This window comes from Euprymna scolopes, chromosome 42 (assembly GCF_053919585.1).
Source record: "Euprymna scolopes isolate OS-2025 chromosome 42, ASM5391958v1, whole genome shotgun sequence".
NCBI lineage: Eukaryota > Metazoa > Mollusca > Cephalopoda > Sepiida > Sepiolidae > Euprymna > Euprymna scolopes.
The window spans coordinates 36,717,949-36,740,436 of record NC_136523.1 but is presented as its reverse complement, the minus strand read 5'-3'; the positions used below and the strand labels follow the sequence as shown (position 1 = coordinate 36,740,436).

The 22,488-nt window shown below is 34.8% G+C and overlaps 1 protein-coding gene across 2 annotated transcripts in view; it reads left to right on the top strand.

The window, feature by feature from the left end:
• The window catches only part of LOC145267020 (nicotinamide/nicotinic acid mononucleotide adenylyltransferase 1-like), a 74,301-nt gene that overhangs the window by 6,618 nt on the left and 45,195 nt on the right, over positions 1 to 22,488 (top strand). For both annotated transcript variants that reach the window (XM_080122938.1, XM_080122937.1), the window contains exons 2-3: positions 12,613 to 12,701; positions 20,367 to 20,434. In XM_080122938.1, coding sequence (XP_079979064.1) covers positions 12,613 to 12,701; positions 20,367 to 20,434 — 157 coding nt within the window. The remainder of the gene's footprint in view (positions 1 to 12,612; positions 12,702 to 20,366; positions 20,435 to 22,488) is intronic.

The window sequence follows — 22,488 nt, the reverse complement described above, 5'->3', positions numbered from 1 at the left end:
CATTGTTCTTAATATAAATTCAGTTATGGTGACCCTGACAAAATTTTGGGACTTTTAGGGCAAAAAAAAAAACCCTTTTTGGGACTCTTTTTTTCATATTACTCAAAAACTTGATATTTATGTTTATATAGTAGTTTTCCATGGTGCTGAATTTAAATATACATGTCTTAAGGCATGAAACTGCACCGTTTGTCCATTTTTCACTGGGATTCGGTATTCCCAGGAGCTAAAAAGGGGTCACAAATGTCCCAAAATTGCAAGAAAATGACACTTTTTACCCCATAACTTTTGCCCCATCCATTAGATTTTTCTGAAACTTGGCGAAAATGTGAAGGCAACGTTGGCCCTTCACACTTCTCACATTCATCATTTCTTCACTATTTTTTGTGGCGTCATCTCACATGCAGCACCAGAGGGGAACCACACATGCGCTGCTTGTTTTATATAAAATTAATGTTAAAACAACATATTTGACATCGGATTAGGCCCATAAATAAAGTGAATGCGGTATTCCGGTGATAAATTAATGTAGAGTAAGCTTTAAAAAATTGTAAGGAAAAATGTGATTATTGACCCCCCCGTCTCTCAATCTGCCAAACAACTTTGGCCTCGTTATTATTTTCAATTTTTTTGTCGCAAATCAAATAAACCGACATTTTGTGTACACCCCACTTGAATCAAATTTTATGAGAACATTTAAGATATACGGAAATTGAAATCAAAATGAGACAATGTCTTTGGAAAAGTTAGGGACAAATATTCAATTAAGAAATAATTTCTTTGAAATAATTACTTTTTATAGGGGTGATTTATAGTTAATTCCCAATAATTTTTTACTCTGGAAAAAAAAAAAAAGTGGTGTTTATAGATTTAGTGATCAAATTTTAAACTAGAATATACAAAACATTGTGTGGCTCCTTACACACTATATTGTAATCCATTTTCAGTCACAAGCTTATATGCATTTGAATAGGACTGACTTAAGACAAAATGTCCCGTGAACACGCATTTTTTGATACTTTGAATGGTCATAACTCCAATTATAATGGACCAATTTTAAAAAACTAGATATATTATTCCTTTGTTTTTTATGCTCTTTTCAATAATACTTCGAGTTTATTTGATGTAAAGAAAAAAATCGTATGGTCTTGCTAATAATAAAATAATGAATATTTATTTAAAACTTCCAGTAAAACTAAAATGTATATACAAATCTGTTTTTACATTGGAGAAAATATGCGCATTGAACATGTGTTTTTACAGTAATCAATTTAAATTTATAAAAAATAAATTAAAAAAATTAAAAAAAAAATTTTTCTAGTTAAATATTTTCTTGAGTTGGAAGCCATGTTTAGTTTCAGAACAGTTTCCGATGGTTAGTAGTACTATACCTGGAGGTGACTGGTTCTCAATAGACAGTTGTTTTGTTCAGGTTCCTGACTTCATAATTTTTGTAGCCACAGAACAAAAGATTCTTCCCGTGTTGACACGAAGAAAACATATGCAAGATTGCTCAAGAAAAAAGGTTTAATTTTTATGGAGCAATTCTGGTTTCTGATTGGTTGGTAGCAGAACGTGAATTAATTTGATTCATCAGTTCCTAGCAGCATCGGTCCTGGATATGACCTTAAACTATATCCAGTGGTGAGGTCCCAGCTTGCGGGCTTTGTGGAGTGTGGAGCCACCCTTTAATTACCATTGCTCCCAGGTCCACTCTGACCTGGAGTGGTAGTACCTGTTAGGGTTCCAACTGTGGGTTAAATAGAAACCGACTTGAAAAGCACACAAATATATTCTATTAAATTTTTCTTCAAAATCTTTGGATTCGGCATTAAATAACCTGAAAAGGGTTGATATGCCGTAAAACAAAAAAATCAACCAACCAACTTAGGAGCATCGTTTATAAATATAATCTTCCAACTGTGAGGGCCCTATTGGTGGGGCATTAGAATACGCCGACTGCCCCCCCTGCAGAGGGTAAAAGTCCCTCAATGGGGGTCTTGGATATGACCTTAAACTATATCCAGTGGTGAGGCCCCAGCTTGTGGGCTTTTGGGGAGTGTGGAGCCACCCTTTAATTACCATTGCTCCCAGGTCCACTCTGACCCGGAGTAGTAGTACCTGTTAGGGTCCCAACTATGGGTTAAATAGAAACAACAAATATATTCTATTAAAAAAAATTTTTCTTCAAAATCTTTAGATTCGGCATTAAATAACCCGAAAAGGGTTGATATACCGTAAAACAAAAACAACCAATCAACCAATCCAACTGTGAGGGACCATACCCCATTATAACGCAAAAATATTGCAATATATTCAGAGATTTCTAAAGAATCAGAATCGAGAATTTAGTGCAGAATTGGGAAAAAATATTGAAATCGTCTCATCGTTAATTTTGATGCAGACAGTTTGGACGAAGTGGAGACTTTTCGATATAGACTTCATAGCTTAGTGGGGGACGCCCTTTTCTCTTCCCTGCAACCTCTTTCCCACAGAAGAGACATTGCGAGCCTGTCTCTGCTTCATCGTTATTTCCATGGCAAGTGCTCATCTGAGCTTCAATCTATAGTCCCCCCCCCTCGCCAAACTTTCATGAAAAACACTCATCTAGCTGAAACCACTGTCAATAAGTTTCTCCACTCTTTAGCTGTGCCTAAACCTAAAACGTAGGTTCCATGAACAAAGCTTCTTTTTTAGAAGTGCACGCCTGTGGAACTCTCCTCCGTTTGTCTGTTTGGTTAATTTTATTTATTACGGACTATTATCCTCATCTTTTCTTGGTTGTTATTTTCACAACGTTTCGGCCAACTATTCCTCTGGCCTTCATCAGGTGGTAACCGCGATGGATAGGAACTCTGAATCTCCTGACTGCATTCACTGCAATTACTGCCTTCCAACGAAGGCCAGAGGAATAGTTGGCCAAAACGTCATGAAAACAACTAAGAAAAGATGAGGATACTAGTCCGCAATAAATAAATAAATATAAATAATACTCATCTCAATAATGAATTCCAATTAAAATAATATATACAATTTGCTTGTCTTCAAGTCCAACGTAAACAAATTCTTGATGAACCGTTCTCTTAAATAATCCAATTTACCAAATTTCCACTACTAACGATTACTACGAAATTATCCCATTGACTACTGTATACTCAATAACCCTTATCCTCGAGTGGCCTCCGGGCCTTGATAAGTGGTGATCCCTATGTAAAAAAAAATAAAATAAAAAAAAATAAAAAGCTTGACATGTAAGTGGAGCTTAGATACAATTTGATAATAGAAAAATATATAGATTTATTGATCCAATTTGAAACAAGAGAATACAAAACATTGTGTGACTCCCTACACGCTATTGCATTTAATCAATAAATCTATAAACACCAGTATATACTTTTCTATTATCAGTATATTTGCATCTTGTATATATTTATACTCCTTTAAATTTGGGTTCTTTTTGCGTATTGATATTCATATTAAAAACCTTTTTTTTCTATTTACTTAAAAAAAAAAATAATACAACTTTGTTATATATATGGGTCATGGAATTGCATTCATCTACAAAAGATCTAGCTAATTTGCATATTCTTTTAAACATTCATTTTAATTAATCTCCTATTAGTTTTTTCGGTTTTACGGGATGACCACCTTTAGTTAACTATTATGTGTAATTATATTCATGCAGATATTCTACGATTTATACTTGCGTAATATTTGCGTAAAAAGCTTATAGTAAACACACACCTTTTTCTATATATATTTATGTATGCGTATATATATATTTGTTTAAAAAAAATTGCCTACCAAACTCCTCTATCAGTTTTTGGTCTACAAACAGGAAGCTTAATATATAGGGTATTTAAACCCATGCAAAACTTTATAATTGGGTTTTAGTCATGAAAAATCGGTGCAAATGTGTAAAAATTCAAAAAATCGAATATGCCAGGAGAAATTTGAACAACGGCACTATGAATATGCATGCGTAACGTAATAGCTATTGGTTCATGTTTTTAATTTTTAGCTTTGCAGCAAACATGTCTTCATAGTTCAGTCATTAAGGAGGAAAAAATAAATCGTAAGCACAACCTTTTAGTTTAGATTCTCAGTGGTGATGCACCAATAATTAAAAAATTTTTTTTTAAATCGTTGTAATATATTGAGTCCACTATAATGTACGAAATCTGCATTAATGAAAATATCATATTTAAGCATACGGCACAATCACGTTGACATGCCGGTTCTTGCCAGATCACCGAAGTTAAGCAACGTCGAGCCTGACCAATATCAGATGGGTGACCATTTAGGAAGGCGAGGCGCCGGATGTATCACAAGGTAAAATAGCAGGTTGAGAAACTGGCACGGTCTATCCTTCTCTCGAGGGTAGGTGGGTCTCTCTTAAGCCATGGTAGGCAACCCATCTAGTGATCGTGTCACAATAAAAAATACCCTTGATAGCCCTGGCGAAGCATCAAGTATTCAGCTACCGACAAGATTTGAATTACACTACAAACTCGTGTAGTGAGTTCAATCTCGGCTGCGGTCGCATGTTATGTTATGTTTATTTAAGTGTATTTTATGACCGGGCAATACCGGGCAGCCTGCTACTATATATATATATATATATATATATATATATATCTGGTACTTGTACAGTTTAATCAAGACATTAAAAAATGAAAATATCGAAAAAAGGTTATATTGTACGTATCCGTTTTGGAATGAAGATCTCTGGAAAAAAATTTTTTATTTAATTTGATCAAGTTTTTTTTTTTTTTTTTTTACAGCGGAAAAACACGTTTTTATGAGAGCACATTGAAGTCAGCCATCTTGGAATCTTTTTAACACGCCATGGGGAGATAACTCAGTTTAAAGTGCCCACACTCCCTCCCCATCTTTAATTCTAGCTTTTCTTCCTAAAAATCGAACCTTTTGCTCAGTATCATAACAAATTGTTTTTTCGCTGTAAAAAAGAAACTACTTGATGAAATTAAGTGAAATTTTCTTTTTTTTTTTTTTTTTTTTCGGGGGACTTCATTCCATAACGGATACGTACAATATAAACCTTTTTCAATATTTTCATTTTTTAATTTCTCGATTAAACTGTACAAGTACCATATATCCAAATAATGAGATGAATTAGATCACAGATTAATCAATCTTGTGGTTTCAAGTTTTACAAAATATTTTTGGGAGATAATATTTATTATAAGACAATCCCAGCCAAATAAAATTGCTCAGTATATTAGATAGAGCAAATTAAAAATTGCAGGTTTTATATTTAAATTTCTTTTAGAAAATATAATTTTCAAAATAAAAAATTTATTATTGGTCCCCTAAAAAAAAGGAGGGTGGACCTGTAAATTCACCCTTGTCCGTTTGTCTGTCTGCACTTTTCTCAATAACTACGCCTTGGAATTTTTGAAATTTTGCACAAACATTAAACATGATATGAGTAAAAAAGTAACAATGGATTTTCCGGGGAAACTCCGGTTGCCCCACTTGGGGTCCTTTCGGGTTAAAATGGCTAAAATTGACACTTTTGTGCTTATTAAAAAGAATTGCCTTGGATTTTTATAAAACTTTCTAAAAAGTTGTAACTAACTGATTTCAATATAATTTTGTTTGTCTGTACTTCACGATAACTCTTGGGTGTGCCCCAGGGGCTCTTTTAGGGCTAATAAAAACACTCCTTTTTTGGGACTATTTTACCATATTGGTTCAAAATTTTCTGTGTATGTTTATTTAGCAGTTTTGCACTCAAATTTAAATATGTTAAGGCGCTAGGGACTTTTGGGGCTAAATCTGGGGGGGGGGGTAAATGATGGACTTAGTCATTTCTTTTTCATCTTGCATAGTGCAGAACTCAAATTTACATATGTTAAGGCCTAAAACTGCACCGTTTGTTCATTTTCACCAGGATTTGACGTCCCCTGGGGACTTTTGGGACTAAAGAGGGGGGGGTTCAAATGCTGAACTTAGTCATTTTTTATGACTCGTTCACTGTGCACTCACGGGGGACCATGCATGGATTTTACCTTCAACGTGTTTGGAACCTAAAAACATTCTTAACTACCACTCTGATCGGACACCTGAACCGCATATCCCTTTTCTGTTTCAATCCTTTTTCTCTTTCCTATGTTCCTTTGAAAGATTTTAATCTTTAATAGATTTTCTATGTACGTGCTGAATAGCAAAATTATGTCCATCCAGAACAAATATTTTGCTAATGACTTTCTCTGAGGAGATGAGCCTGCATCGAAAATCCATGGATCAAGGAAATTACTTTAAATGTTGTATTCCTTGTTCAAACAATACATTTTTTTGTTTTGAAAATTATATTTTCTGAAAGAAATTTAAATATAAAAAAAACGCAAATTAATATAATATGTATATATATATATATATATATATATATATATATATATAAATTCTTGGCAGTACTTCGCAAACGAAGATTCTATGAAGGGGGTTTTCCACGTCGACTGCAGGCATGCTTGTGGCTGATAAACCTGATGCGGAACAAGCAGGTTTGGCCGCAGCAGCTGCAGTCAAAAATCACGTCAGGTGTGGCTGCTGAGGCTTCCCGAATCTTTCTCCTGCAGCAGTTCTCCCACAGATTCTCTGTGCGGGAGATCTCAAAGGAGGCGACAGCCTGGTGGGCAGTACGCCACCAGGTATTACGGTCATCAGTGAAGAGCAGACCACTGGAGGTGGTCAATGTGGCAGTCACCGAGGGACTTCTTCAGAGAGTCTTTATATCTTTTCTTCGGTGCCCCTCTGTCACGACGGCCAGTAGAGAGTTCGCTATATAGGACTACTTTGGGCAGGCGATGATCTTCCATTCTGGAGACGTGCCTGAACCAGCATAGCTTTAACTTTAGCAGCATGGTCTCGATGCTCGTGATTTCCGCCCGCTCGATGACCTGAACATTGGTGACATTGTTCATATATATCACTGTTGATATATATATATATACACACACGCACGCACGCACACACACACGCACACACATACACACACGCACGCACGCACACACACACGCACGCACACACATACACACACGCACAAACACACACCCATATACACATGCACACACACCCATATACACATGCACACACGCCCATATACACATGCACACACACCCATATACACATGCACACACACCCATATACACACGCACACACACACAACCACACACAAACACACATACAACCACACACAAACATACAATCACACACAAACACACACCCATATACACACGCACACACACGCACACACATAATGTTTTATCGCATTGTTTTAATTTTTGTCAAATGATCCTCTATCACCTGATCTAGCGTTATAAACCTTTTTCATATTTATCATAATTTTCATCGAGAGATAATTCTGTTTTGTTTTTAAGGCAGTTATGTGTGATTTTACGACCTTGCCAGTCGGACTCATAGTTTCAAAAAAAAAAAAAAAAATTGACTAACCGCCCTAAAACGCAAAAACGAAGGTGATCATTTTTATGTTAAAATTACATATGAAACTGACTTTCCCCCATTCCGAGATAATTGTTTTTTTTTCTTATTTCTTGAAAGTTTTTTTTTTTTTTTTTTTTTTTTTGTGATTATTCACATGTAAACTATGGTTGTCTTCAAGTCCAATGTAAACAAGTTCTTGATGAGCCGTTCCTCTTAAGTTAACAAATTTACTGAATTTCCATTACTGACGATTACTATATTGCCCAATTGACTACTGTACACTCTTTAATCCTTATCCTCGAGTGGCCCCTGGGCCTTGATAAGTGGTGATGCCTATGTAAAAAAAAAAAAAAAAAAAAAAAAAATGTGAACGCCTAAAAATGTAGAATTTTTCTTTGTATGGGGCATGTAGCGAGGGAGGGGTAGGGCTAATCTCAGAATGTTATTTACAAAGTTAGCAATTTCTCGAATTCATAATTTCTTAGAAATTGCTATACTTCTTGGAAATGCCTCTCCTTGGTATTTCTCAAGTTTATCTTTCTCTGTCTGCTTAGAAACTGTTGGCTTTTAAATCGGTTTTCATTTTATGTCAAATTTATATCCGAAATTAATTCACAACCCTACATTTTATTTATTTTTTTTTACATACAAGTTTTTCAGGATGTTCACATGTAATTGCACCCCCACTCCCCTAAAAAAAAAATATATATATGAAGTTCAACTTCAGTAATATTGTGATGAAAGTGCAGAATAATAAACGATCTGGAAATCGTAAATAAAAAAGGCCTAAAACTGCACCGTTTGTTCATTTTCACCAGGATTTGACGTCCCCTGGGGACTTTTGGGACTAAAGGGGGGGGTCAAATGCTGAACTTAGTCATTTTTTATGACTCGTTCACTGTGCACTCATGGGGGACCATGCATGCTTCACTTGTTATAATTGGATTTTACCTTCAACGTGTTTGGAACCTAAAAACATTCTTAACTACCACTCTGATCGGACACCTTGAACCGCATATCCCTTTTCTGTTTCAATCCTTTTTCTCTTTTCTATTTTCCTTTGAAAGATTTTAATCTTTAATAGATTTTCTATGTACGTGCTGAATAGCAAAATTATATCCATCCAGAACAAATATTTTGCTAATGACTTTCTCTGAGGAGATGACGAAATTTTGTAGTCGATAAATGGAGTTTTCAGATTAAAAAAAAAAAAAAATGTTTGTACTGAGTGTTTTTTTTTTTTGTCAATTCTAATAAATTACAATGTTAGCTTCAAAATTATGCAGTCGAAATTACTTGAATATTACTAAATTATTAAAGAAAAAACAACTTTAATCGTATTAACAGGTGAAAAATTGTGGCCATCTTGTTTTCATAAAATAAATCGAAACGGAAAATTACCTCCCGTTTGAACTCTACATAAACGCATACGATCGTTTTCTTAAAAATTTTTCTACTTTCTTTAATAAATAATTTTCTACCTTATCGATTTTCGTAATTTTTGGATATAATCATCTTAAAAATATGAGGAACACAAAGATACCATTGTGTTCATATGAAATTCAGTATTACGATTTTCGAAATTTTGTTCTGATATAGTGTAGAAGCCCTTAAAAAATACAAAAGCAAATAATTTATACCAAACGCAGTAGAATTCAAATTATCTACCGACTTGTATACTTTTTAATATGTGTTAACACCATTTTTATTATTTCTTTATTTTTCAAAATTTAATATTTTTTAAAGCTGTCTTTACGAATCAGATGAAAAAAAAAATGGTGTCTTACAGCTTAATTGTTGATGGGGGTGGGGTAGGGATTTATTTCTGAGGGGGGACAAAAAAAAAAGAGAAAAATACTTACCATATCACTAACCCTAAGTCCGGGTGGGTTGATAATATGGGATATTCTTTAGGGTTAGTGATAGGATTTTTTTTTTTTTTATCTTATGATTTTGACATTTTGGTTTTTGGTTGTTTTTCGTATGTCTGTGTGTGTGTGAGGGGGGGGGCGGGGGTAATTTTTGATAACCTCCACTCGAAACGAGTTCTTAAAATTTTTCGGTGCTTTATAATTAGAGTGAAAATCAAAATATCGAATTTCAAGTAAAGCCAATTGTAACTACTTAATTGTTATTTCGCAGTAATTTTTTTTATTTTAATTTTTTTTATTTTAATTTTTTTTATTTCAATTTTTTTTATTTTAATTTTTTTTATTTTAATTTTTATTTTAATATTTTTATTTTATTTTTTTATTTTAATTTAATTTTTTTATTTAATTTTTTTTATTTAATTTTTTTATTTAATTTTTTTTATTTTAATTTTTGTTTTATTTTAATTTTTTTTATTCAATGTTAAAATAATTTTTTTCAGGTTCGAAATATTGAATATTTTTTCATGTCAAAGAAATATTGTTTTTGTACTTCAAGCATCAGTAACTATCTTCCTTTTTTTTTTTTTTTTTTTTTTTTTTTTTTAATTCAATTTTCACCCCGAACAAGGCACGTTGCCACTTTTAAATAGGAGGCTACTATCGGAAACATACGTTGTAGGGGTATTATGAAGGTAGATGAGTAGCAAGATGTCTGGTCACATTAATACTTGAACTTCTGCATGTCAGTACAGTTGGGAAAGTAGAATCCTGGAAGCGAGTTCCAAAGTCTAGCAGTTCTGAATAGTAGAAGACTTTCTTACACTTAGGGATCTCTACTGGGAAGGGGTGGGATTTAGCTGCTTGTATTCACGTCGAGGGGGTACAAGTGCTTGTGGTTCATCAGAGCATTCAGCATTAAAATACTTGTAGAACAGGCAGAGGGATGCAATATTTCGTCGATGGGACAGAGGTTGAAGCCTAGATGACAGTTCAAGACCTATCAGGTTGGTCCCAAAATGATGAAAAACCGATAAGGTAGAAGATTGATTATCAATGAAAATAGTTTTCTAGCGTTGCAAAAATAAATAAATAGAAGAGGTTGTGTCGTAACAAGGAAGTTAATTATTTTCTGAAAACTTTGAAAATCTTAGGTTAATTTCTCAAAACTCAATTTTTATCCCCCCACCAGAAAGAAATGACACGAGAATAATATGATGGATGTGAACTTTAAAAACTATCTTCTGATGATGACGTCGAAGGAAAATTAAATCTGAACACTTACAGGGAGATGCTTGCTGAAGAGTAGACTTCAAGTGACATTAAACAAATGGGGGAGAGAAAATGATAAAAATGGATTTGAAAGATAAACATTCTGATCCCACTTGGCACCAATTGATATGAATGGCTCTCGTCTAAAAGAGGCTCCCTGTTTTAACAAACTTCTGGGCCTGACCTTTACTCCCGACCGAAACTGGAAGAATTACATCAAATCTGTTGCCAATGTTGCTGGAAAAATGATTGTGCCATTTTACGTCTCCAGAAGACATCTAACTCCCGACGCAATCCTCTACCTGTATAAGAGCCGGATGTTCCTAAAAATGAAGTACCTGTTGCCATATCTGGGTGCGAGGAAGAGGTTGTATCGTAACAAGGGACATAATTATTTTCTGAAAACTTTGAAAATCTTAGGTCAATTTAGTAGAACTCAATTCGAAACTATGAGTTACTCTCCTTGGTTTTTAAGTCGCGTGTTCCCAACAAATATGTCGGAGCATTTTTTTTTTTAAAGGAGCCATAATCTGTGATAATACTAGCTGAGTATTTGCTCATTCATAAAATCCTAATACTAGCTGAGGGGAGGGGGCGTCTTTGCTCATTCATAAAATCTGCTTAAATATGATATTGTAATTTGTCCAGATTTCGTATATATTATTGATAGGGCCATGACAACAGAATATTCTTGTCATTCTTTTGACTCTCTAGTATATATCTAACACAGACAACCGAGAACCACATCAGTCTACATTAAAACATATAAAATATTAACGGATACACACTCGAGAGTCAAAACAGTGAAAAGAATATGCTGTTGTCACAGCCCTAATTATTATTAAGTCGTGATTTCAAAAGTAAAGAAAAAAAAAAAAGTATTTGGGTATCATCAGCTAGAATCGAAACCAAAACTGCAGCATTAAAAGCTGGTGATGTTACCACTCTAATAACCCTACACACATATGAATTGATTAAAAATAAACTAAGATGAATGTACAAAATTTATAACGATTTTTTTCAATTTTGACCCCTTTTTGACCTCTTGAAAAGCTATTTTAACCAGCTAAAGACCCATAAAAGAATGGTCCATAAAAAATCCAATCATTTGAGGCCCCTAGCGCCGCTCTCCAACTTTTAGTTTCGGAGGAGATAGAGTTTGAAAATATGGAGACAGACAGACATAGTGAGTTTTATATATTAGATTATAATTCAAGATTGGTATAAAATGCTAATAAAGTGATATAGTCCATATGAGCGTGTGGGGAAGTATCAGCAGCAGCAAAGGATGGCTGGCTTGTGAAGAGATTAGCAACAGCAGTAGCTGAAAAAGGTGCATATGCAAATTAGGAAGTGTGCACGAGAAGAAAAGGAAAAAAAAAAGGAAAAAATGCACCACATAGTCGTTAGAAGAAAAGTGCACGGCAAAGAAAATGGACAGGAGTATTTTTAGGGGGGAGGGGTCTGTTGTCAACCGGACTTAGGTAATTTTGTTATCACAAGACCATTCTGCTCCATGTGTGGGGAACAAATAGCATAGTATATAAAATAAAAATACGCATCAAGTGCGCTTGAAAGCCAAATCACAACGTAATATTAGGAAAATAAATATTTTACTTGTTTGAAATTTATCACAAATATATTTCAGAGGTATACTCCATCTTCAGTGTGTTGTTTTTTTTTTCTTTTTTCTTCCTTTTCTTCTTCCTTGCCATGTTGTAAATTTTGAGAAAGAAGTCTGTTTGTAAAGAGCCGCGTGTTGTATCTAGCGGTTGTATTTTGAATGTTTGAACTGTGCGTAGGCAACGCGAGAATAACGTCAAGGATGAGAGTTCATATAGAAACGTTTATTGTGATAAAATTATCCTCCCAGGCATTATTACCTCCTTCATGATGGGAGTTTAGTATTGTTCTGCTATGAGACTATCTTCCCAAGCATTATCTCCATTTTTTTTTTTTTTTTTTTTTTTTTTTTTTTTTTTTTTTTTTTTTTTTTAAATTTCAGAATTGGCACGAGATGCTTTGCAAAAAACAGGAAATTTTAAAGTAATTGCTGGAATTATTTCCCCGGTCAATGACGCATATGAAAAAAAGGTAGGTTGAATTTTATACCACGAGTCTATCCATTTTGATTATCATCACTGTCAGCTTCCGTTTAACATCCGTTTTACATGCTCGCATGCATTGGACACTGTAATAAGGATTAAAGAAAAAAAGGAAGAAACCTCTTTAGACCATAGCATTTCGAAGCTAAATGCTTCTCATCGGAAGAGGAGAAAAAGCTGACATTATATAAAAGTAAAAAGACTACACTGACGTTGAGTTGAAAATATTCAGATTAGAAATGGAAAATATCATTGGGAGTGGGGTAGGTTCATATAAAGGAAGAAAAAAATCATGAAAAGAGAGTAAAAAAAACCTAGAAGAATGGGAAGGAAATAATCAGGAAGAAAAAACATAAGAAACTAGAATATATATATATATATATAATGTAACAAAATTGACATAATAATCATATGAATGTTTCTGCGCTACAAAACAGGTGCTGTCAAGAATTGAATATTTTAGCATGCTGAAAGAAATATTGAATAATCATATTTTTCCCATAAACATAAATTCAAAATGGTGTAATGGAAACATATTAAAGGTATTCACAGTTTCTCTTGAAATTTTCGGATTTAAATCATGTCAAATCACACTTTATTTCCCTTTGATAGATTGATTGTTGCTATTTCTTCTGATGAGTTAAGGACAAAATAGATTCACTGATTGATATAATAATTAAGTGATTGATTTTGCGCTAGGAAACAGATACTGTCAATAATTGTAAATGTCAACTGAATTAAAAGAATAAATTATAAAATGGTCAACATCATGAATTTTGGAATATGACAAATTTATTTACTATATATATATATATATATATATATATAACTAGCCTGGGTGGCCGGCGTTGCCCGGGTGTTTGGAGGTGTGTGTTGAGCAAAAAAACAAAAGAAAATTGCGAGCGCGCACAAAAAAAAAAATAGGAGTAGTAAGCAAGCTCAAATCCGTAACACACCAGAGGAAAAAGAGTTGAAATAAAGAAGAAAAAAAACTGTCTTACCGATGTGCCTACTGTGGTTGTGACGTCACGGGCAGTCAAAATAATGCCTTTTATGCAACGTCGAGGGTTAAATGACTCGCAAAAAATGTCAGCGAAAAAACCGACCCTCCCTGTAGAAAAGTGCCCAGTTGAGGGTGAAGGAATTAATGTTTTTGGGCCAATTTTTCGATATTTGTCGTCCGAAAGGGTCGAGCTTCAAAATGATACCGATCTCATGAAAATCCGTCGCCTCTCTTGAAAGTTTTGGGTAGACATACAACCATACATACATACATACATGCATTTAAACAGACATATAGATGAAATAAAAAAAGAAAACCAGTAAAGTTACATAGAAACTTTATTACATTATCAAGTCAATAAGGATTAAAGAAAAAGAAAATAGAGAAGAAACCTCTTTAGACTATGGCGTTTCAAAGTTAAATGCTTCTCATCAGAAGACAAGAATAAGTGGCATTATCCAAAAGTGAAGGTAAAAAGACAACACCGACTTTAAAAACATTATAAATGAAAAAATTAGAAGGTATGAATATTATTACATACGGGCCGAGGCAATATTTAAATATAACAATAAAATGCAATAAAATGCAAATACAGGGGTATGGATGGGCATTTATGGATAGCAAACGCTTATCATAGGCAGACAAATCTTCTGCATTAGGGGTATGTTCATAGGTCCCAGATTGGGTTCAAGTTTCCTTTTTTTTTATGCAAAAAAGGTTTGAAACAAATAAAACAATTATTTTCTGTGAGACAGGCGGATACAAAATAAACACAAAAATCGAACACAATAAAATTTGCAAGAGATAACGAAACAAACACTTTCAAATCATATAAAACTAAATTTATTAATGATAAGGGGAAAGAAAGATTTAACTAAAACAAATATATTCAAAGCTAATGGGATTGGGGAATATTTTAACATACTAACTGAAAGAGAATCCTATAACTGAAAGACAAAAGGTATATGGCAGCAACCAGTCCACACAAGGAAAAGTCCGATCTCCAGCTCGACAGGGAAAGAAAGTAAAGTTTGTTTTTTGAACTTACAGTTTAATTCTTTTCTTTTAAGAATTTGCAATTGCTACAGTCAGTCCAAATAAAATCTCTTGTGAGGGAAGAAAGTTTCAAACACCAAATCCAGTCTCTCGACGCCGTGCGACACATTTCAGTTCCGCGTGGGAGACATAAGTTCCAACATGACTTTGCAGATATTTTTGATTTGTTTTTTTTTTCCTTTTTTTTAAACATGCCTGTCTGCATCCGTTTTGGGTTATCCAAAATAGCTTTCTCGAGGGATTAATTTAGATATCTTTTTTTTTTCTCCGTCTTTGCCAACTTCGGAAATGTGACATTGCTTTGGTTGTCCAGAACACGTTTTACGCGGTCAAACTTTTTTTCACAACTCTTCGCATGAGGGAATTTCCTTTCTTTTTTTTTTTTTTTTCTCCCCCTCGATTCTAAAAATAGAATTGACGAAATCCTGTTCTTTCCTTATTCTGCTTCTTGGCACAGCACGTGCATTGACCAAAAGACGACCTGTCGCTTGCCTTCATATTAGAGGAGGTGGGAGGTGTTTTGTGCTGACGTCGATCGAACGTTTTTCAACTCCCTCGTTCTCTGTTTCTCCTTTCTCTCTCCCCGTGGGTGATGAAATCAGTAGTGTTATTTTTTTCTCTGCTTCCGAGAACCAATCGTGGTGTAGTAACTGTTCCGCTGTCACATGTCACTCCCTCTGTCCTCGGCCAAGGAAAGAGAATCATGGCAGGTGCTCGTCTGAACTCCAATCTCTGGTCCCCCCTCCTCGCCAATCTTTCACGAAAAACACCCGTCTAGCTGAATCCACTATGAAAAATTTCCCCCACTCTTTATCTGTGCCTAAATCAAAACGCGGATTCCATGAACAAAGCTTCTTTCTTAGAACTGCACGCCTGTGGAACTCTGTTCCGTCTGCCTGCTTCCCACCGGACTACAACTTGGATGTCTTCAAGTCCAACGTTAACAAATTGCTAATGAACCACCCCCTTAAGTAAACACTTCGTCAAATCTCCACACTAACGTAATGTAGTTGCAATAACCTCTTATCCCTGAGTGGCGTCCTGGCCTTGCCTTGATAAGTGGTTATAGCTGTGTAAAAAAAAAAAAAAAAAAAAAAAAAAAAAAAACTGATTTTATTATTAGGTTTTGGGTGGATTCTCGTTCAGTCAGAACATGCCAACCAAATACCTACTCTATACTACAAACAGAACAATAAAACAGAACTTGATGTCGAGGTGGCTGTTTGTGATAATATATAAAGAAGAAAGACATGAAAAGAGAATTAAAAAAAATAGAAAAATGGGGGAAGGAAATAGTCAAATATAAGGAACTAGAAAAAATAGATAAAAAAAACAATATATATATATATATATATACACACGGTGACCCAAAAAAAGCAAAAGCTAAATGGAGGCCATCTAGAGCATATGCTGTAGAACGGGAAAAAAAAAGGCCAAAGATCCTAAAGAAGCTATATATATATATATTAGTCTAAAGAAGCGTTGAATAAAAAAAATGCAAAAATAAAGAATGCAGTTTAGATTCCCGAAAAAAAAAAATTAACTTTAACCTATCGCAGACTAAACACCTACATAATCCGATTTCTAAAAAGTTTATAATTGCCAAAGAGAATTCATTTATATATGAAAAAAAAAAAGCCTTAACTAAAATTGTTAAATAGAAATAGCACTTAGCACTGGTATAAGCCGATATATATATATATATATATATATATATATATATATATATATATATATGCTCTTGTGTCATGGCTCTTGTAGGCTGCAACGTTGTTTGGCTGTGGAATTTATTATATAATAGTGTAATAAAGCGCATATGAGCGCGTGGGAAAACATAGACGAACCAAACAAAACTAAAGCAACGATAATTTCATAAACATTACCAACCCAGAACAACGAACCCAATTAAAGTTAGCAGCAAACGGTGGTGATCTTTCTTACAGTGGAGTCATCAAGAATAAGTGTTAGTGAATGTAGGGTGGTAGAAATCGTTGTGTAAGTGTGGTAAAATTTGGTCAGATTCTGTAATATAACGTCCGATGATCTTTTTTTTTTTTTTTTTTTTTTTTTTTTTTAACACAGTGATCACCACTTATCAAGGCCCGGAAGCCACTCAGGGATAAGGGTTATTGTAAGTACATCACGTTAGTGAGGAGATTTTATGAAGTGTTTAATTAGGGGGGGCGGTTCATTAGGAATTTGTTAACATTAGACTTGAAGACATCCAAGTTGTAGTCCGGAGGGAAGCAGGCAGACGGAACAGAGTTCCATAGGCGTGCAGTTCTAAGAAAGAAGCTTTGCTCATGAAATCCGCGTTTTGATTTAGGCACAGATATAGAGTGGGGGAAATTTTTCACAGTGGATTCAGCTAGACGGGTGTTTTTCGTGAAAGATTGGCGAGGGGGGACCAGGGATTGGAGTTCAGACGAGCACCTGCCATGGAAATAACGATAAAACAAGGATAGGCTCGCAACGTCTCTTCTGTGGGAGAGGGGTTGCAGGGTAGAGAAAAGGGCATCCCCCACTAAACCACGAAGTCTATTTTGTACTCTGTCAAGGCATGATAGGCTGTTTTTGGCAGCTCCTGCCCAGATATGGCAACAGTATTCCATCCTTGGCCGTACTTGGCTTTTATATAGATAGAGAATTGCATCAGTAGTGAGATATCTTCTGGAGCGGTAGAAGGATCCCACCATCTTTCCTGCGACCTTGGCCACAGACTTGATGTACGTGTTCCATTTCAGATCAGGAGTAAAGGTCAAACCCAGAAGCTTGTCAAAACACGGGGCCTCACCCAGACGAGAGCCATCCATCACAATTGATGCCAGCTGGGGATCAGAGCGTTGATGATGTAAGGATAGGAGTTTGGTTTTGGATCTTCAATTTCCAAAGTTTATTTATTTATGAAAGAAGATAGCTTTATATATTAGAATAAAGAACTGCAACATTTTGATGATTTGGATAAATAATCAAAAGATTGGAATACTGTTGCCACATCTGGGCAGGAGGTTCTAGAAGCAGCTTATCCTGCGTTGACAGAGTTCAAAATAGACTTTGTAATCTAGTGGGGGATGCCCTTTTTTCTCTTCTCTGCAACCTCTTCCCCACAGAAGAGATGTTCCAAGCCTGTCTCTGCTTTATCATTATTTTCATGACAAGTGTTCATCTGAACTCCAATCTATGGTCCCCACCTTGCCTGACTTTCACGAAAAACACTCGTCTAGCTGAAACCACTATCAATAATTTCATTCACTCTTTATCTGTACCTAAACCTAAATGAAGATTCTATGAACAAAGCTTCTTTCTTAGACTGCACGACTGTGAAACTCTGTTCCGTTTTCCTACTTTCCAACTGACTACTATATGGTCGTATTCAAGTCCAACGTAAACAAATTCTTGATGAGCCATCCCTTTATCTAATCCAATTTAACAAAATGCCACTACTAACATTTATGATGACATGTTCCTCTTGACCACTGTACACTTATTAACCCTTATCCTTGGGTTGCTTCCGGGCCTTGATAAGTGGTGGCTCCTTTGTATAAAAAAAAATGAGTTTGGTTTAGGACAGAGGTAAACTTCAAAGAAGCTATGGTTGACTAACGCACTAAGGTACACTTGCGCAGGTACGGCTATAACAAGAAAGAAATGCTGTCTTGAACACCTGTATCAATAAAGACCCTCATCATCTTAGCAGCTTCTTGGCAGGTAATTTTGTACTTTGTTAAAAGAACCTGCAGAGGCTGTTGTAATTACGGTGTAATCACGGTGACTGATGCAGTCTGAAAAATAATAAAACTTTGGTTTCCAGATCAGTCTCTCTTGTGACCCAACCAATAAATGTCCATGTGACATTTATTGGCTGGGTTTCTATTAGTATTTTGTATAATTCTTTTTATTTTGAACTCATTGTCAAGACCATTTTTTTGAATCTGTAAAACAAAACCCTTTCTTGGGTTTTTTTTTTTTTTTTTTTTTTTTTTTTTTTTTTACTGAAGATATCTAAATAACAAAAAACAATAATAATAATTAGGCAGTTTCATAAAAAAATTCATTGTGTTGCATTTTGTAAATTTTTACCTTTTTTCCACCTTAGCATTTTTCTTTAAAACAACTACCTCTTAAGGTTTTCGGGTATGCTGAAAACGAATATCTCATTTAAATTTTCCGCAAATAAGTAGCTTTCCGGATATTAAGCAATGTCATTCCTTACATGATTGCTGTTGGCCATCTTGGTACACACGTTTCCGCATAGTTTCTTGGGGTTGCGTTTGCGCGTTCGCACGTACCAAGATGGTCACCAGCGATAACATAAGAAATGACATTGCTTAATATCCGGAAAACGATTTATTTACAGAAAATTTAATATGCGATATTCGTTTTCAGTATACCCCAAAATCTATAAAAGTAATCATTTTAAATGTTAAGGTGGAAACAAGGTAAAATAAATTACCGTTTTATTTCTTAGTTTACAAAGTTGAATTTTCGGTAAAACATCAGAATAGAAATGACAAAAATTACCATCAACTGGCGAATTGTTGCTTATCAGGATTCTTGGTATTGTGAAAGCTACATCAAGGATTCACGTAGAGTACGATTTATGATTGCATTTCAGAAAATAGGACTATATTTTGAGCCAGATATAGAAAATTTACAAAATTGAAAATTGGACTTGTCCCAAAATGCATAAGTTCTGGTCGACTGTGGGGATTTCCATTTGCAGAAATCCAAAATGTATATGAAAAACTTTCTTTGATTCATTTCTGAGATTAATTCATATCTACTCAATTTTTTTCTCTTCTTTGAGGGGAGTAGTAAATACCGGCCATGAATGCTCTTTAGGCATTCAATGGCTACACCCAAGATTAAGCTCTCTTTTAGTGGGGGGGGGGGGGGGCAGGTAAATACCTACTCTCAATAAAACTATATTTAAATACTACTATAATACTTAGTTTTGTTCATGAATAGACATCCACTGTATGATACCATGCACCAGTTTAAAAAAAAAATTGAAATTTGTACATCTTAATTTATAATTCATGGCTTATGGTAAAAAGATACATCAGATTTGACTGCATAATCAGAAAGAGCACACAATTTTACATAAGTGCCAAGTTTCATGAGAATAGCTTGAAAAATAAATAAATGGTGGCGAAATTACCGAATTTCTAGAAATGTTGAGGTCCGTAATTTAGCCAAGTTTTTCTAAAAAAAAAAAAAAAAAAAAATGTCCATGGAAAAACATAAATTTTGGCACTTACAATTCTCATAACTTTTGAACTACTGATGATATTTGCATAATTCAAACGGTTTTAAGCAGCTTTTACATAACTCTTTTCATGCAATTCGATGAAATAACAATTATCTAAAAAGAAAAAAAATCAAGTTGTAATGCTAATTTTTTTATGCCTCGTTCACTGTGCACTCGGTAGGGACCATGCACACTTCTCTTGTTAAATCTTAGTTTCATTCATCACCTTAATGGATTAATAAAAAAAAAAAAAAAAAGAACCACAGGAGACTGAGAGTGATGCAACACTGAAAACTAAAATTTAAAAGATAATTTTTTTTTCTGTTTTATTTTGTATTTTTCAGGATTTGGTCAGTAGCACACACCGTTGTAAAATGATTGAAAAATCTTTACAGACCTCCGATTGGATTACGTAAGTCAGCAGAACACAGTTCTTACTGAAACTGAAATTGCACCCAGTAGACCGCATATCCCCTCCTTCTCCTCCTCCTCCTCCGCTATCGTTGTCTCTGTAATTGAATTATTGTTAACTATTCTGCACATTCAACTAACAACAGGGTTAAATCCAATACACTTCTGTCACAGCTCACTACTTCAAAAACTGGGCAAAATGCTGTCAGTTGTTTTCATAGGAATGATGTCATTAGTTGCTTTGTCGTAAAAATTAGCGCGGACACTTTGCATGAGCATCCAAACTATTAACAAATAAAAAAAAAAATAAAAAATGATAGCTTTACAAAAAAGCAAATATTGTTTTTAATGTCAGTTTGCCATCTTGCTTTGTCTATCTCTCGGTCTGCACAGGGGAGACAATCTGGTCCTTTTAGAGTTATTTCCCTTTATTTCCGCTTATAACACTGTCACAGCTTGCTTCTCCAAAATCCATATGGTGTTCAATGTCTGAAAATCAGGCTTTTTATTCAAAGCAACAGCATCTAATTTGCATACGATCGGTTAAAATTCACGTTAGTTTATGCTATTGTTGAGGATATAGCTAACTGAGCGTCGCCATTTTTTTTTTTTTTTTTTTTCTATTATTCAGCAGTTGAATCCTTCAAGATGCGCCGACATGTTTTTGCACTTATTGCAGTTTCCTCTTCAGTCCTGTTATTTGAATGACTGTAGCATGTTCTTGTCCTGTCAACCATTTGAATGACTGTTGAGTTTTTAAAGATGACCTTTCCGATCTTCTACCTTCCCAAGCGTGCTACTCGGTGCCGGTCCTGTCCACTCTCAGATATTATCTTCCCACGTCTTTTTTTTTTTTTTTTTTTTTTTTTTACATAGGCATCACCACATTATCAAGGCCAAGAGGCCACTCAAGGATAAGGGTTAAAGAGTGTACAGTAGATATTGGAAAATATAGTAATCATTAGTAATGAAAATTTGGTAAATTTGATAACTTATATGGAACGGCTCATCAAGAACTTATTTACGTTAGACTTGAACACAACCATATTGTAGTCGGCCGGAAAGCAGGAAAACGGAAGACAATTCCACAGGCGTGCAGTTCCATGTTTCTCCTTCTTTGCCTAATCCTAACGCCAACCTTCCTTCCTTTCGTAGCCCTGAACATTTTTATTTGTCTAATCACTAACCCAACCTCCTTTCTTTGCCTTACCCCCAAACACTTGTCTAGCTACAACCACTATCAACAATTTCTCCCACTCTCTATCTGCGCCTAAATCTAAACACAGGTTCCATGAACACAAAGCTTCTTTCCTAAAACTGCCTGCCTATTGGAGCTTTGTTCCACTGGTCTGCTTCCCAGCCGATTACAACATGGTAGTCTTCAAGTCCAATGTAAACAAGTTCTTGTTGAACCGTCCCCTTAAAAAATCCAAGTTCTGCCCAATTTACACCATTAACGATTAGTACACTTCCATCTTGCATTCATTGATCCTTATCCTCGAGTGGCCTTTGGGCCTTCATAAGTGGTGACTTCCAAGTAAAAAAAAAAAAACAAAAAAACAATAGTTAACATGATATCGCTTAAAATAAGATGCTGCCATTTGTTGTGTAAAATTGAATTTTCTTGGAATAAAGTTTTGACTTCCTCGTTTATGCGGGATATATTGCGGAACAGGTTTTCTTTTTCTTCCTTTTTGAGATAAAGATTGGTTATTCATATTATTTGGATTCTTTGAATTCGAGAGTTTGGATGGAATTTTGAATGGAACCCTTTATTTACTTCACAAGGTAGCATGTTCTTGTCCCGTCAACCATGACTGGATAGAGGTCCTAAGTAATTTGCAATTGTATTTTTTGGTTGCCCACAATGAGAATTGAACCGTCAACCTTCAAGGACACGTGGCGCAGTACTTGGAGTACTTGGAAAAATCAATTGCGAAAGTGACCTTTTCTTGAAGGTTGAAGGTTCAATCCTTAGTGCGGGCGACTTAAAAATACAATTGCGAATTACTTAGGACCTCTATCCAGTCATGAAGTAAATAAAGGGTTCCGTTC